This window comes from Triplophysa dalaica, chromosome 6 (genome assembly GCF_015846415.1).
Source record: "Triplophysa dalaica isolate WHDGS20190420 chromosome 6, ASM1584641v1, whole genome shotgun sequence".
NCBI classification, from domain to species: domain Eukaryota; kingdom Metazoa; phylum Chordata; class Actinopteri; order Cypriniformes; family Nemacheilidae; genus Triplophysa; species Triplophysa dalaica.
In genome coordinates this window covers 19,126,454-19,143,081 of record NC_079547.1, presented here as the reverse complement: position 1 = coordinate 19,143,081, position 16,628 = coordinate 19,126,454, and the positions used below count along the sequence as shown (strand labels likewise).

Genomic DNA, 16,628 nt, shown 5'->3' with positions numbered 1-16,628 from the left:
GGAACAACGTCCGATGAGATAACTGAATAACCCACACCCCTGTGGAGGGTTGCTAGGCAACCAAAATGACTCATCACCTACTCCTCTGTGAAGGCTTATTACTAGTTTGTCCACAAGCCATCCATCCTTATCACTGATGCATTCCTTCCATTGAGAAGACCCATTTACTCCCTGCACACTCTCGACCTGCTGAACTGATAAAGTCGCACTCTATAATAACCGACATATACAAGTGCTTACACACACACAGCTGGAAAAGCAGAAAAACTTCCAAATTCCTACAGTGGCTTAGAGAGTAAACTGAAATATATACTTATGTTTCTTTAGTGGATACATGCAAGACTCATAAAAGGTGTGAAGACATTCTGGCTGTGGTATCAGATGAAAATCATCTTAAAAAGTTTGACCTTATGTCTGCAGAAAGGGGGCGCCCTGACTCTTAGTGCATCCCAGTTGTCAGAGCACATGGCAACATGTAGGCCCCTGAGGAGCCTATGACTTTATTGTGACTGAAAAAGGGATGTCTAGAGTATAGACTGTCACTGAATAGTGATTATATTATAAAATCCATGTATAGCTTTAGTACACTCAAAATTTGTCTTTACATCAGCATCACAAACATCAACTTAGACCTTTCAAATTATATATAGTTTGTCATGATTCGATTAGAAATTACATGCACAATATTGACGCAAACTTAGGTGTCCCGTATATGGCACGGGTGACAGACAGTTAACAGGCTACAGGTCGGGTGTCATGCATTCTGACTTCTTTACACTGTTAAACTTGTTAAAAAACGAGTTGGACATATGACATAGTATTTCTGTACTCGGTTAACTCCCCCAGCACTCCAATTTGTTTCTGAAAGTTTTTTTATAATTCTGGATCCCTGTGACGGCACAGGAATCCAGAATAATCAAAAACTTTCAGAGATATTCCTTTAATAGGCTGTTCTCCCCGAGAAGCACCGCAAGGCAAAGGAAAGAGCCTTTCCTCACGAGCCAACTGACGAGCGAGACCCGCTTACCATCAAGGTTATCTGTGCTGCGTCAAGATGGGCTGCGCTGCAGCTCGTTACTCTTGCGATTGTGAAGTTTAGGTGTGTCTCTTTGTCCACAGCATTTCAGTGAAGGATGTTGTATAAATGCTGGATATAACGCTTGATTTGGAGATGGTTTGAAACTGATAGATGGCCCAGTCCCAGTGCTGAAAGATGCCGGACATGAACTAAGGGTAAGTCAAACTAAATCATACGTCTGTGTTTTCTTGGCAATCAGCATGTACGTGCATAATGTATAAAACACGAAGGGATTAATGTGATGATGTGTTGCTTGCTTGTGCTGTGGTTCCATCCCACTCTCCCCACTTGTCCCACCTCTAGCAGCTCGTGCTTTTCCGGAAATAATCGTACAGCTGTATCTCTCTTTTATTAATTTGACCAAATTAAATACTCTTCGAAGATACGATTTATGCAATGTAACTGTATAGGCACTCAAGATTAATATGAGATTGTCAGAAACTGCTTGTGAAACGCAATCTTTAAAATATCTTCTTATGTGTTTTGGAGACGAAAGAAAATCACACAGGTAAAAAATGAGTAAATGATGACAGAATATTTAAGGTGAACTATTTCTTTAAGGGATTCTGTTTATGCTGTGTTATAATTCCCTTTAAAAAAGGATAGTAACAGAAAACATGCTTTTAACTATGGAACAAGCCCTTTCATCACATTTAGGTATGTCCTCTATGTTCTCTTAAAGAACAGTATTGTCTTTGTTCCTCCGTCCATAAATGAACAATAATTGAGCTGGGAAAGTATTTGTTTGTATTTCTCAGACCCAAAATATACTTGTGGGTTCACAAAACAGTGGAATCTGTTAGCAGATCTCTTTTCTGACTGAAACTGATGTGATGTATCACAAGTTCCTCAGTGGTAAATGTTAAATTAACAGGCCTGCCCTTTATTGACATTGAAATAAAATTGATTAAAGAATAAGTGTTTGCATTTGTATAATATTGTTAATCTAATCCAGGTTTAATAATTAGGTTTGATCTCAAAACCTGTATATCAAAATATTCTGTTTATGCAGGGGCGCTATTTTTTTTCATGATTGTCATGGTAGAAAGCAATGCATCAATGATGCACTGTGGGAAATTGTATGGCTAAATTAGCAGATGCCACAGTGCTGTTTGCTTGTTTATAGTGCAGTTAAATGGGGCAGCTAGCAATAAATACCGGGTAGGTGACTAACGGTTCCTTTTACTAGAATGAACTGGTTTGCCAGGATCAGACTCAGTCTTTTATATTTAGGGCTTAACATTGCAGCACAGTCTCCACTAGCCAACAGAGATGGCATGATGCCAGAGAAGTGCTGGAATAAACACAAATTAGAGACACTGTGATGAATGAATGGATTTGCGGAAGCCAGAGAAAAAGAAAGTTTCATTAATAGTTCTATTGCTTCAGTATAATAATAACTAACGTCTTACTGAAAGACACAACTCAAGAGAAAGTATGCAAATATCTAAAGGGAACACACTCGGCCTGTAGGAAAGTTTTCATGTTGTTCAAAACTTGTATATGACGTTTCCACTGTGGAACATACTCAGTGGTTGTGTGTTCATACAATGGAAGTCAATGGCGTCCAATGTTGTTTGGTTACCAACATTCTTCAAATATCTTCTTTTGTGTTCTGCAGAAAAATGTTATTGAAGCATTGAAAAGATCTCATGTGGGATTTGGTTTTGTTCTAATCTAGACAGCATGTCATCTTCATTACCCCAAGGCACAATAGATGATGATTCGTTTTTTTTTTGTCTTGATTTTCCTGTGAGGAAGTGAAAGGATACAAGGGTTCTTATAGGTCTGACTGGAAGGCAACATTTTCATTGCATCACAGAGACACGTGGAAAGTCTTGAATCAACACATCCAACTGCATATGTTACTGGACGTTCCCAATAATGCTGCTTATTTATGTCAAAATGTCAAAGTCCTTGACTCATAACTTCCTCACTGATTTTTTTGCACATCATTATTTCTGACAATACAAGAAAGCTACTCCACTTTTTATTATTGATTTAAACAATAAATCCATTTGTGTCTTTTATAGTGACTTGTAATTACAGGGTTACATAAGACTAAAAAGGTCAGGTGAGCTTTTCATCGTTCAAAAGCATTCAGAAGAATGGAATGTCCTTCCATAGACAAGTGCCCTGTTTCAGCTGCGTCCATGAGAGGACGATGCATGCTTCAAGGTGACTTTCTGTACTGCTGGAAAAATCCCAGAGGCACCAGAAGTTTATGAGCCTTTAAGTATAACCTTGAAACATGGGCAAGACCTTCTAGAAGCGTGCCTGTGATATATTCAACCAAACAGATATTTTTTTACATTAACATAAATCAGTAATTTTTGATCTTTGCATTTAATGTACATTTCCTGTCTGATTTTGAGTTGAATGCAAACAGCATTTCTGCAAAGTTCTACTCATGTGTATGGCCAATTGACATTTACAAGCGGTTTTAGCATGAAGCTCTGTAAAGTGTAATCTAATAAATAATTGATAAACTATTACAAAAAACCTAAACATTTACAGTCATTTAATAGACTTTGTAATAATTGGAGAACAACTACTATGGTGACTAAAGTATTGACTCTAAAGTCCCATTATAAACCAGTATGTACATTTGAACCAAACTTTTTTGAGGTAAATATATGAAATTAAGTTAAAATATACATTGTTAAATATAAATGTTATAAACACATATTTTATGTCCTGTCTGTAAATGAAAATGTATGTAAATAAAACCGTATTCCTTATGAAACAAAATACATGGGAATATAATGGTTAATATAATGCATTGTATCAAAGGTCCAGTGTGTAATTTTTTGGAGGATCTATTGACAGAAATGCAATACAATGTGCATAACTACGTATGTCTTCTGAGGTGTATAAAGACCTTACATAATGATGTGTTATGTTTTTTTTTTACCTTAGAATGAGCTGTTTCTATCTGCACAGTGGGTCCACTTGCATGGAATTCACCATGTTTGAATATGTTTGAAGTATGTTATATATATGTTTATTAATTGATTTAATATAAATGTATTAAATATATACTGTGAAACAGTTATAGTGGGTAAAAGAACAGAGATAATCTAAGCATGGTGGGAAAATCAAGACGTCTCTCCATGGGCCCACAGCCAAGTGTAACACCCTGAAATCCCCCCTCACTCCATTACGCAAGCCAGTCATAGACTCCCAGGCCTTGAGAGTGGAGTTTTAATAGTGCCACAGGATCAAAGTACTGCCACTGTTTCCATAGACTTCACTGTCAACTCTCACCTAACACATACAGCAGATCCTACAAAACCTCAGGGACTCATTTATGTCTGACAGTGAGTCAAAAATGTCTAGGGATTGTTTATCTGTGACGAACATTGTTTATTATATCACTTACATTACACTTCGGAATGCTATTTAAAACCTAAAAGCATCATGGAATAAATGATAAATATTGACCAGACAGTAGAAACAAAGCAGGAAAGGTCTCCATTTATTCTGGTGTCACAGTACCTAAACCAGGGTTAGGAGAATTAGTTGGGGGCTGGTCACAGCATCCCATTAGGCTGTGCCATCGCATGCATTAAACCTGTGATTCATGCCCTTGAATCTAGCAACCATGCAGTCACCATTACACAATACGGCCCCTAATAATAAGCCCTTTGTCAGATGACTCTCAAATCACAGTGAGTGTGTACAGGCGCCAACGGTTCATCTTAGAACCCGGGGCCTCTCTGTTTCCCAGAATGCACCAGCAGGCTGTGACCTAATCCTGACTGTGCTTAGATGAGATGGTGAATAAAACGTTCAAAAAGCACCTGTTTGGAAACAGCCTATTGAAATGCAAAGCGTTATCTAGCTGAAACCAACATCCGTTCTTATACTCAGTATTTGTACTCTTTAAAGCATATGCTGCAATACAATTTTAATACACCAATCGTGGAAAGTAACCTTGAATTCAAGGAGAAAGTAATTTCTTAAGGATTGATAATTGTTTGCCCAGTGTTTCCAGGCATGCAGTTATGATGAAAAGAATTCTGTAAAGATTTCTTAGAATTGGTTCGGTCACCTGTAGCACTGCCTACTCTTGTGATGCACCTTGGAGTGCAAAACTCCTTTTTAGGAATTATGTTTTATATAGTACATTGTGGTTTTATTGAAGTTACAATTTAACTTAATCCACTTGACCATTTGAATAAAAAGTAAATGGTCAAATTTCATAAAAAAATATATCCTTAAAGGAACAGTTCAACAGAAATGATTGCATTATTTACTTAGCCTCATCCCATTCTAAATCTGTATGACTTTCTTCTGCAGAACACAAAAGAAAAATACAATATTTTGAAGAATGTTGGTGAGCAAACAATAAAACATAAAACCATTGAGATCAAACCATCTTCTTTTGTTTTTCATGGAAAAAAGGGTCACACATAGGTCTTAAACATGAGGGTGAATAAATTGAAAGAAATTATATTAGGATAAACTAACCTCGTAAAGAGACATTTAATGAAAAATTTAAATTTTGTCATCCTTATGTCATTCAAATCCTGTATACGATTTATTTTACTGTGGCCAAAGAAGATATTCTGAGAAATGTGTTCTCACAATGGAAGTCAAGGGGAATAAATATCTTTTTTCGTGTTTTGTTGAAGAAAAAGTTTCATTTTTGGGTTAACTATTCCTTTAAATAAACAGTTTCCAGTTAACACACAGATACAGAAAATACCAGAGAAATGATGACAATTTATGTCAGGTTAACCTTGAATTGTAGAGGTCACTGGGCCTGTGTTCTTTTGTCCTCAGTATGTATCCTTGTTTTACACAGAAGCATAAGGCAATGAATACATGATGACAGCTTGGAAATTAAACATTGTTAGATAGGATTCTGCTTTCACCTTTCCGGTACTGCTAACTGGACACAAAGAACAATGGAGGAGGGAGGCCAGCAGATATGAGGAAATAGAAGGGATGATGCAGGCGTAGACTAAAGTATGTAAGGTCAGCAGAATCAGGTTACCTGTACTGGGTTGTAACGAAAATGCTCTAGAACCATTAACAAGAAAGAATCAGATCTCCAGCTCGCTCCCACTGTCAACCACAGAGGCCATGAAAGAGGTCGCAGAGGTTTTCAAAGGTTAATTATAAGGGTCCGGTGTATCTAAACAATGTTATAGTTGTCATTTTAAGTGAAACATGATTATTGCACTACTGAGGGAGGTGTTTAACTTCACTAATGTTTATCGGTGTGAATCTTCTTGCTTAGACTTTACCACAGAGGACATTTTAGGGTCCTCCTTTAATTCTCACCACAGGGCTGGTTGTCCCTCCATCCTTAGCCAAAATAGTTATTGTCAAAACATGGGAATTAAAGCCACTTATACTTTTGGAGTCTCTATGTTTACACAAGTGCTCACACATTGAAGTGGTTAGGGGTATAGTATTTTTAATAGATAACAGCCTGACAGAGTTGTAAGAAGATATATACTCCTGAGAAACATGGGGATGGTTTTATTTATACTGACCTATACCACAGCGGAATTTTTTGTTCTCTTCAGTCGTAAAGGTTTTGTTTTTTGTCTTGCTAAACAACACAGAGAAATAATACGTTGTAGTTCAAAGTAATTTTTGGTTCAAACCTAGATGCTGTCGCAAAAGTGCAGTAGCAGCTAAACACCTGTCCTATCTTTAGATAAATGTTTCAATTTTTATGCTGATATAAAAAAATGATGAACACAGAGAAAGATGTTTAGAAGAGTGCTTTTAACCAAACAGTTCTTGGCCACCATTGACTACCACAGTAGGAAAAAAATCTTTGTTCTGTTAAACATTCTGTTAAAAAACGAATGTAGGAAAGCATTCAGTTCTACTATGGCAGTCAAGATAGATTTAGACGCCATCCACAAGGAGAGGCGATAAGCTTTATACTTAAAGATTTTGTATCGTATCTACGTTTCGTCCAAGAGTGGATCAATCTGAAGATGCCACCCTTGCATTTTCGTGTATATAGTGTGGTTGTGTGATGTCATCACCCCAGCGCGCACACTTTATGCAGATGCTCCAAATCTTCTTCTCAGTTTTCAGTGTATCGTTGTGGCAGAATAAGAGTGCCACATACTGATTTGCCGTTTTTACTACTTCGTTTTGAGTCGGTTTAGCAGCCATGAAAAGGATAAAGAATTCTACGGCTTCATATGGATGTGGCCTTATTGGCACAATTTTTTTTTTCCACGGAAAGCATTTTATGATATAATAAACGGAAGGATAATATCTTCTTTTTGGTTCAGAAAAGTATAGAATCTATTCATAATTTTCACAGTTTGATTTACTGTACACACATCAAATACTCTCAATGTAAGCTACCTCTTTGGCTAACTCATAGTCAATCATTCTTCAGAGCTTTCACTGGATTTAGCATCTGTCTATTTTCTCCAGCTTTTTTTGTGCCGTCTCATTGTATTTATCTCATAATTACAGTTATGCACAAGTTCTAAAGTCCATTACAGTTCTGGACAGTTTTATTCTTGTTGCTGCAAACAACCATAATTACAACATTGCCATTCAGACAGAATTTGGCTATTGATAATACAAACATATGTGTAACACTGTGTAATTAAAACTCGCAATGAAGGTGCAAAGAAAAGTGCACCAGACTGAATGAAAGGGTAGCCTGACCTATAGTAAACCATTTTCGGTGGATTGTTCCAGTAGAAGTGCACAGTAAGTCTAGGGTAGCTGACCGAGTGTCGACTGCCGCCATACTTGACTTGGGGACAGCCGTGTCATTTTGTTATGCTTGGCTCAATGCCTCAAGTCGGCAGCTGCCATAAATAAACAGTGTTTAGAGCCACTGGCTTACTCCCAACCGTCTGCTCAGTAGGCAGCAAAGGGAATGCTGGTGTCAGTGGCCCTCTCCCTAACCTTTATCACCGATCAGGAATGTAATTTTTTGGGGAAATTTTAAACCATGTTGACTTCTAATGCACATTTTGTGTGGGCTTCATTCAGATTTTTGTGCAATACACATTACATAATATGATATATATGTAATAAGAGCAGTTTATCTTGTTGTGCCTGGTGCTTATTCAAATGGCTAAAAATACCAAAGCACACTATGGAGAACTAAAGGGAAGCAAAATGTGCATGACTGTGCAGATGGACTGGATATTAAAAATGATATTTAATTTAAATAATGATAAAAAACGATATTATTTAAATAATAATAAAACAAATAATGTGGTCCAAAATCACTACAATCAGTAACTGACAAAATATAGAGATGCACGGCAAGATCCAGGCTGATGTCAATAGACAACCCGTTGTTTACAACAGCAACTCATTATTGTGTTCGCTGCTCTGTTAAAAGTTCCTCGTGTACACAAAACCCAACCACCCTTATCTATAATTATCTAGAATTCTCCCACTTGTTGAGAAAGACACACCCAAACGCGAACATGTTTTCTCATTTTTCATGCCTTTTTGTAGCACAGAACAACACAGTATTGTATTTAGCATTTATACCTTTATCTTTATACCTCATCTGTACACTTTTACATACAAAGAGCAGATCAGAAATGCCACAAATGCCTCTGAGAAAACGTACTGGTTTTAGAATAGCAGAAAACAGATGCGGAAAAATGAAGAGGTAAACAGCCTCCTCTGTTAAGTGTTGCACAATTCAGAAAAAACACGCTTGAAAACCACGAGAGAAGGGATTTATTAGTTCTACCATTTTATCCAGATGATTCAGATTTTCCCATGGCTCCATCTGAGTGTTTTTTTATATGGGTCTCAAACAAGAACCATTCCAAAATGATTTGTTGGAATCAAATAATTGTGCAAAATATTTTCACCATCATGCAGCTTTTTATAACGTGGGTGAATAACATTTAAGTGCAATTTATTCATGATAAAACAGTATATGTTCAAAAAATGTTATTTTGTAAATTAAAATATCCAAAAAATAAAATATCTAAAAATGATACACAGACATGATTATTATAGAAATTGGAACAAACATTATTACGGATCCATGCAGACAGAAATTGTTGTAAAGCCAAAGCAACACTGTAGAAGAGTCCCATAAAAAACTGAAATTTTCTGACAGTTGGGGCACCAGAAAAAAAAACGTAAAATTGCATGTTAGTAATATTTTTTCCAGTCTTTTTCTGTAATTGGAATGTTTTACGATATTAAAAAACTGTAAAAAAAAATTTTTTTAAAGTTAAGGTAAATCTAAGGATATATTATCTTTCTACAATATTTTTGTTTTATCAGGTACCATGAAAGTTATAAAATAAACTAATCAGACTACATTAGATGGTGCCAACAAAAGTAATTTTTAGGGTTACAATAAGAAGAAAAAGCCATTTTTACTTCAAACAGGTTAGTAAGCTAAATAAGTGTTCTTGGGGCGATTTGTGTGCCTATTTGTGTTCACATGTCAACAAGAATATTTACTAAAATTGCAAACTAGAAATTTTCAAATTCACAATCAAATTCGGTCATTCGGCACAAGATGTACTTCCACTGCCGATCCCTGTAAAGCATGCAAAACAAACTGGTGACCATTTAAGGAGCTTAAGCATTTATTAAGCAAACAGTTATGCATGAAATTTAAATAAAATGTGTTTTTTATTTATAATAATACATGAGGATCACAAACTCAGGCATGAATGGAACCGAAGATAGATGGCTCATACATACCTCATAACGCCACTGAAGGTGGTTTGAGCCCCTCTGATAAAGTAGCCATAACTGGGGATTACCATCTCCCCTTCTTCCGTGTGGTACTCTGGGACATCAGGCGTCTTCCTGTTAATAAATCACAAGAACCCAATTAAAGGAAAGATGTCACTCACAAGACAAATCTCCTCATGAACAGTAATTGTAATCCAGTTTAAACCTAATAATCAGAATGCACTTGATACCAGTGATTAATATGTCGTTTCAATATTAAATAATACTGGGTCCTTAGGGTGCATGTGTTTATGCACAACAACTCACCAGCAGGTATATGGGCATCTGCGGCCATATCGACAGCAGTAGAACTGCCATTCCCGATCCAAAACCGCTTCAAAATACTGACTTTGCACGCCAGCAACTAGCCCATTGCTAGTGCAAACGGAGGACCTGTAGACAGTAGAAATTTAGTTTTCAAATAGAGAAAAAATACTGAACTATTTATGTTTGGTATTTGTTGAATGAATGAGTCATTCACAACCAAGCTTTTGAATATTAATGTATTTAGAGGAGTCATTGTCATGTGACGTGATGTGAGATGTGTCTGCCTTTAGCTGTTGACCTTGTATGGTGAGTATCTTCCTGTTTATACGGAAACAGTGAAAGAAACCTGTGCCATTCTGTTCTACGTCCACAGGAAGAGTTAAAGCAAAGAGTATAGAACACCAAAAGGTGAAACTCTGCTTTTTGGGAAACAGCGCGGCTTCCATTTTAGGGTGAAAATGCTTTATAACTGACATGGTTTCTAGCGAGCCAAGGCTTTTGTCATCATGTATTATTCAGGTATGTCATCATCATTCAGGTTGAATTTCAGCTTTAATCCTTTTTTTAACAAAGCAGCTGATATTGCCACTGCGACAGCAAAAATAATTTGATAACTGAAAATTCTATGTTCAAGTTAGTTATTTATCTTTGTAGGGAGAAATTTTTGCAGTTTACAGTGAAGGTAGAAAATAACCAACTTAACTAAAAAACTCTAACAATCTAGACATTGTTAATGTCAAATATTTTAAATGTTATTTTAATGTAGCTCCAACTTTAATTGTAACTTTTTCCTCTCTATCGCCATCTCTGTTTGAAACCTATAATTGCAGGTTAACGTTAACTTATGTTCTTTATTAAAGTCAAATAATATCAAACTGAATTTTTCTGTAAAATCATATCCCAACAGCTAACTGTATAAAACATTTTTTATTAGCTTACTTTTGAGGTTTAGGTTAAGATATTGAGACAATTAAAAAACAGATCACACAATCACTAGCTCAACAACAGGTTTTTGTTCAGATTTTTTACAGATTGCCGTTTTAAAATGATCATTGTGCAAAATCAAGTTGTGCATTATTTTTTCAATAAATTGGTTTACCTAAACTATAGTTAGAAGAAATTATCAACTTAACCATGATGGGTTGCCAACCAACATGGACATTTTCTCGGTTTACTGTACCCAACAATTGTTTCTCCATATTTGGAAGTGATGCCATCAAAATATCACCCCCGAGTTGGCTGCTATAAGGTTGTTGTTTTTTGTTTTTCTCTAAATATGGGTTTTGTACGCTTGTTTATGACCTATACAAACAGTTGTCATCACAACAAAAACGCGAGAAGCTCTGCGTTGCTCTCTAGCCACCAGTGGCGCCAGACAGTTGTCCTAGCAACCCTAACGCCATGGGCAACTGTTCCACCAATAGCAAATAGGCCAAGACATTCTCCCAATGGAATGGCATCTACTTCATAGTGCAAATAAAAATCACTGTTCTTATAATGTGAAGAGGGTGGGAGAACAGAAGATTTGCCTGAAGTCAATGATGTCAAGATGGGATGTAGAGAGTATTCAAACTGAGCCTTATGTTTTTCTCTACTTCTTTTCTTTCTTGAATTAGGATTGCATTGTATGACTTCTCAAATATAATTTCCCAGTGACTAACATAAAGTTGACTGAAAGTCTACAACAGACAGCAGGGGGCTGAGGTCACTCGCTCTGGCTGAGATTTCCCAAAGTGGGCAGTAGATCAGGGAAAACTATGCTGAGTCCAATTAACCCACTGGAAAATCTCCCCCCAATGCTCTTAAAGGTGGGGGGAGCTTGGTGGAACATTGAATGGTCCTTTGGCACTGTTGCTTACGCCCTATGAGACTGATTCCAGCAACCAGACTTTTCCTGTTCTAACAAGCTGGAGAAGCGGACAAATAAGGCTATACTTTTGTCAGGAAGTCACAAAGTGGTCTTAAGTGTTTGGCGTAAAGAAATGTCTTTCTGGACATGATATGAAGAACCTGAGCCAAACAGCACTGAAACAAAAATAGTGTCTGAGACATTTACGATGTTATCACTTTCCAAACATTTAAAGAAATGAAGCAACTGTCATTTTATCCTTATGGTTGAGGAAAAATGATGAGATGGCTGTAAATCAATTTCAGTTCAAACCATTTTGGGCAAACATTCACGGTCCTGTGGTTCTGAGTCTAGATGCAGGATACAGTATTGTCAGATAAGTCTCTTTTGTTCTTTGTTTTTTAAAAGTCACATTTAAAGGACCAGTGTGTAGTTTTTTGGAGGATATTGACAGAAATGCAATATAACATACTCTACATAACTATATCTTCAGAGGTGTATAAAGACATTACATAACGAAGTTGCCCGAAGCGGTGGCTCTGGGGAAACGGAAGTGCACAGTACAGCCACCGTCAAAGCTTCGGTGGTACGGCGACCTTTGCTGCTGCGCCCCTGGGTCGAGGTGGGGTGGCTTTCGTCCAAGCGGGAGAGGGGGAGTTGCCACCATCCGCCAGATGCCGGCGCCTGTGTCCGTCCCCCGAGGGGGAGGAGCAGGGGGCGGGAGTGCGGCCACCGCCTGCCAGAGGCCGGAGCCTGCGTCCGTCCGCCCAAGGGGGAGGAGCAGGGGACGGGGAACCCGCCCCGACTCCCAGATAAAGGAGGAGCCACCGCCAGGCCACCGAAGCCCCAGGCCAACGCAAGGCATCGCGAAGGAGAGTACTCCGGCTGGTTGAGGAACGAGCGGCAGCATGTCAGGGAACTGGACTATTTTTTTTTTTTTTCTCCCTCCCCTCTCTCTTTCCAGTCGCTCCGAGGGCTCCCGTCTCCGTTGTCTCGTCTCGTCGCTGCATACCCCCCACCCAATCCCCCCCGAGGGAGGGGGAGGGAGCATGCACAGTCTCGGGGGTACCCACCGGCCTGTGAGGGGTGATGGGGGTATGTAGTGGAGTAGGCGGTGCAAGACCGTGGTTCGAGACCGATGAGTAATTGTGAATGAGCGCCAGCTGTGCGCACACCGGGCTCGAATCACGTAGGAGATTGGGAGCATATAAGAGAACGAGCGACAGGACCGTCAAAGAGAGAGGACCGGGCCCGGACACATGTTAAGTTTATATTTATGTTTGTGTTGCCGGCAGTCGTCCGTGAGGGGCTGCTGGCTGTTTCTGTTTAAACGTTTGCCGGTTCCCGCCTCCTTCCTTCCATATCTTGAATCTTGTTACAGAAGTGTTATGTTTTGTTACCTTTGAGCTATTTCTATCTTTCTATCACTGTGGGTCCCTTTGCATGTTCGAAACCTCACTGCTAGATGCCATTAATAATGACACACAGAACCTTTAAAGGCCTAGATCTTAGAATAGGAGAATCCATCATAAATTATACAAGTTTTCAATTTCACAAATTAAGTATGATTATCTGAACAAAGAGTAAAATAAAATTATACTCACTGTTGATTATAATCTTTATATGATCAGATATATTTACGTTATATCTTCAACTCAAACAACCATTTGTGTTGCATGTTAACGGTTAGCACAGCTAGTACCTGAGAGCAAGCTTGTTTTTCCACCAAACCTCCTGAATTTATCCGAAACAAGAAAGCTTTCACTGTTTAATGCCGCTCATGCTAGTCTCATAAGCCTTTAAATGGCCAGATTTTCCTCTAAGCAGTTAGTCCTAAGTCTTTGTGTAAACATGGCGAAAATGAAAGAAGAGTTTATGCATTCATTTTAAGTTGATAAAGTTGTAATCCACAGTCAGAACTGCATCTGCTGAGAGGCTTTGAGGTCATTTTTATGTTAGCATTCACTTAAATTAGCATTAGCCTATATTTATTTATGAGTGTGAGAGAGAGAGAGAGAGAGAGAGAGAGAGAGAGAGAGAGCATAGCAGTCTACAGATACCAGATTGGATGTTTCAGACAGATTCTGAGTTTATGTGAACTACAACATATGTTTTTATGAATAATAAAAAAAATGCATTTAAATAAAAAACATCTGTTAAAGGACAAACATGTTTAACACTGGCACTAGTAGTGAGTGAGTCTCCTGGACAGCAAGACTGTTCACTAAAAGCATAGTTGCTTTTATGCTTTGAAATAATAACATGTCAGAAATAGATGGGCCCAAGATGTTCTGGAGTGAGGGGAATGAACACTGTTAATCCGTTCAGACCCTGCGACCATTCACTTTTTATTTCATCACCTACAGCTGAGTGGTGACATTACAAAGACAAGTCATAATACACATGATCTCATACTCCAGAGATATTTTACAGGGAGTGTTTAAATGTAGACAAAAGATGGTATGATCAAAGATAACAGATCAAAGATAATATATATTAACAAGACGACACTGCCTCTACAATTAATGAAGAGAAACGCAATGCTTAGTATGGTCGTTCGAAAAGGGTGATCTTTGCACAATGCAAGCTTAGCAATCCAAGTTGTGGAACAGTTCATGTCAAGTTTAGTTAATAATTGGAAATATGCTATTTAGTTTCCGATTTTTGCCAGAGATTCTAGTGATATCTGCCTGTTGTCTTGCTATTGCGTAAGTAGCTGCCCTGAGCTGCAAACATTTCTGGCACGACTTCCGCAAATGGACTTTGGTGTAATGCATCATTTTGCTATTTCACCAATAGGCCTAAGTGTCAAATAAGTCTCCACTATGCTGTACCCTTCTGAATTCTGTTGGGGCGTAATGGACTTCTAAGAAAACTTGATAAATCTACAGTGATTCATGTTTGTATTTATAAACAAATAAAACAATTCCCTGGCCTAAAATGGAAAAGTCTCAAGCTCTCCCTGTGACCCTTATATAGGGATGAATGGTATCAGATGTTGGATGGATTGACAGTTTGGATTGTAATAGACATGTGAATAAATGCAAATGCACAAATGCAAAATCATGTCTTTTGTGTTTCTGGAACATTATCTGAACTACACAAGGATTAAACAAGACCCTTCAACAAGACCCTTCAACAAATCCCAAATACAGGCTCTACTGCAACAAATAAAAAATCTAAAAAGAAGTAATTTGATATATCTTAATGATACATGATTCACAAATGTGCAGCACAGGTGGTACGAATGAGATATGTTACAAGCAGTTTGTTTCCTTTTGGCACTGCACAAGGCTCTTAAACTTAAACGTTGCCGTTATATCTCTTATGAGGTTTGTGGTTTAGAACGGTTGACCTGGAGGCCAAACATCTGCTGTCTCTCATCAGTCCAATTTGAAAAAGTTTCAGCTGCTTTCCCAATGACATACAAATAATTGTGATGTTGCCACAGCAACCAATTGCTCAACTCTGAAAACAGTGCAGTTATGTTTTGTCAAGAATTCTTCTAAACATCACACATCTGAGTATAATCATATAAGAAACAGGACACTTAAAATATAGTTAGTGTAACCTAAACATGAAATTAACGTTTTCAGGCATGGATTAAAGAAAGGCATGTGCAAGCTGTTTACACAAATCTTCCCAAATAACTGTCCAAAAACCAAAGTACATGATGCATTGCACACAACTATAAATCGTATAAAGAGCATGATAAAAAAATTGATGATGCTTCTAAACTGCCAGAAAAAGCAAATAATGCATTGCACAGAACCTTCTTTTGACCTCAGCTGCACACTTGATATTAGGTTGTTTCTTGCATGCACAATTGCACCCTTTTCATTGTTTTCAGAACTTTGCAAATAGTTTGACAGAATTGTTTCAAATAACACTACACACACACCTTCACAAGTACGGACAGCACACTAGCACCCGCATTCAACACACGTACCATTCCATCCCACCTCTGTTGATATCATCCCACCAGCACTCACTGGGTTCACCCCAGCCATAGGGAGTCCTCTGGCACTCAAAGTTCCAACGGCGGTCAGAGCCTTCACTCGCACTGAAGTAACTTCTGATGGCCACCAACACCTCGCCATGGGGACACTGGAAGTTAAAGCCCTGGCGCCAGGTATTTACCCACTCTTCACCTGTGTCATACGGGTAGCCATGCTGAGCGTTGTCTCTGGAGAAAAGCATCAGCAGGGACAGAGCCAACAGAACATGAGCTGAGTTCATCCTGAAGTGAAACACTGTGGAACCTTTCAATGATTCCTCTGTCCTCAAGGCTCTCTGAGATGTGCTGACCAGATGTTCTGTGTCTCGATCCAAGGCTTGAACATGAGCAAACCGTTATGATCCGAGACTGATCTTTCTCATGTTGTTAAGGAGTATGTAACTAGCCTCCTCCCATGAATGTCCTGTAGACCCCAAACGGGATGTCTTAAAGAGAAACTCCTCATATTGTAAACGGTTTAATATAATGAAGATAGCATTTCTGAGTGTGAACATTTGTTCCAAGCACTACTCTGGCATAAAATACACTGTGTGAAAAGAGTCAAAAAATCTTGGGAATCATTTAGGGATCACCTGTATGTTTTTTACAGACTGTGTCAGAGGTTGGGATAAGTTGTCAGAATACTATTAGCAGCCATATACAGTTGGTACTGTGGTAGCTATAGGGTTACAATAAGTGGACACTGTGTGACTACA

General features: G+C 38.2%; 1 protein-coding gene across 1 annotated transcript; it reads right to left on the bottom strand.

Moving 5' to 3' along the window:
• Positions 1-8,758: 8,758 nt before the first annotated feature.
• dpt (dermatopontin) lies at positions 8,759-16,294 on the bottom strand. Its single transcript, XM_056750678.1, has 4 exons — positions 15,865-16,294; positions 10,067-10,192; positions 9,767-9,874; positions 8,759-9,599 (listed from the first exon to the last, which is right to left on the bottom strand). Exons 1-4 carry the CDS (start codon positions 16,152-16,154, stop codon positions 9,533-9,535), a joined length of 591 nt encoding a protein of 196 aa, XP_056606656.1. The 5' UTR covers positions 16,155-16,294; the 3' UTR covers positions 8,759-9,532.
• Between the last annotated feature and the right edge of the window lie 334 nt (positions 16,295-16,628).

Excerpts from the sequence above, each read along its gene's own strand:
- dpt (XM_056750678.1), bottom strand. The coding sequence starts at position 16,154 with ATGAACTCAGCTCATGTTCTGTTGGCTCTGTCCCTGCTGATGCTTTTC. Across the intron at positions 9,875-10,066 it reads AGATGCCCATATACCTGCTG|GAAGACGCCTGATGTCCCAG; the intron begins GTGAGTTGTTGT and ends ATTTATTAACAG. Across the intron at positions 9,600-9,766 it reads ACCTTCAGTGGCGTTATGAG|GGATCGGCAGTGGAAGTACA; the intron begins GTATGTATGAGC and ends CATGCTTTACAG.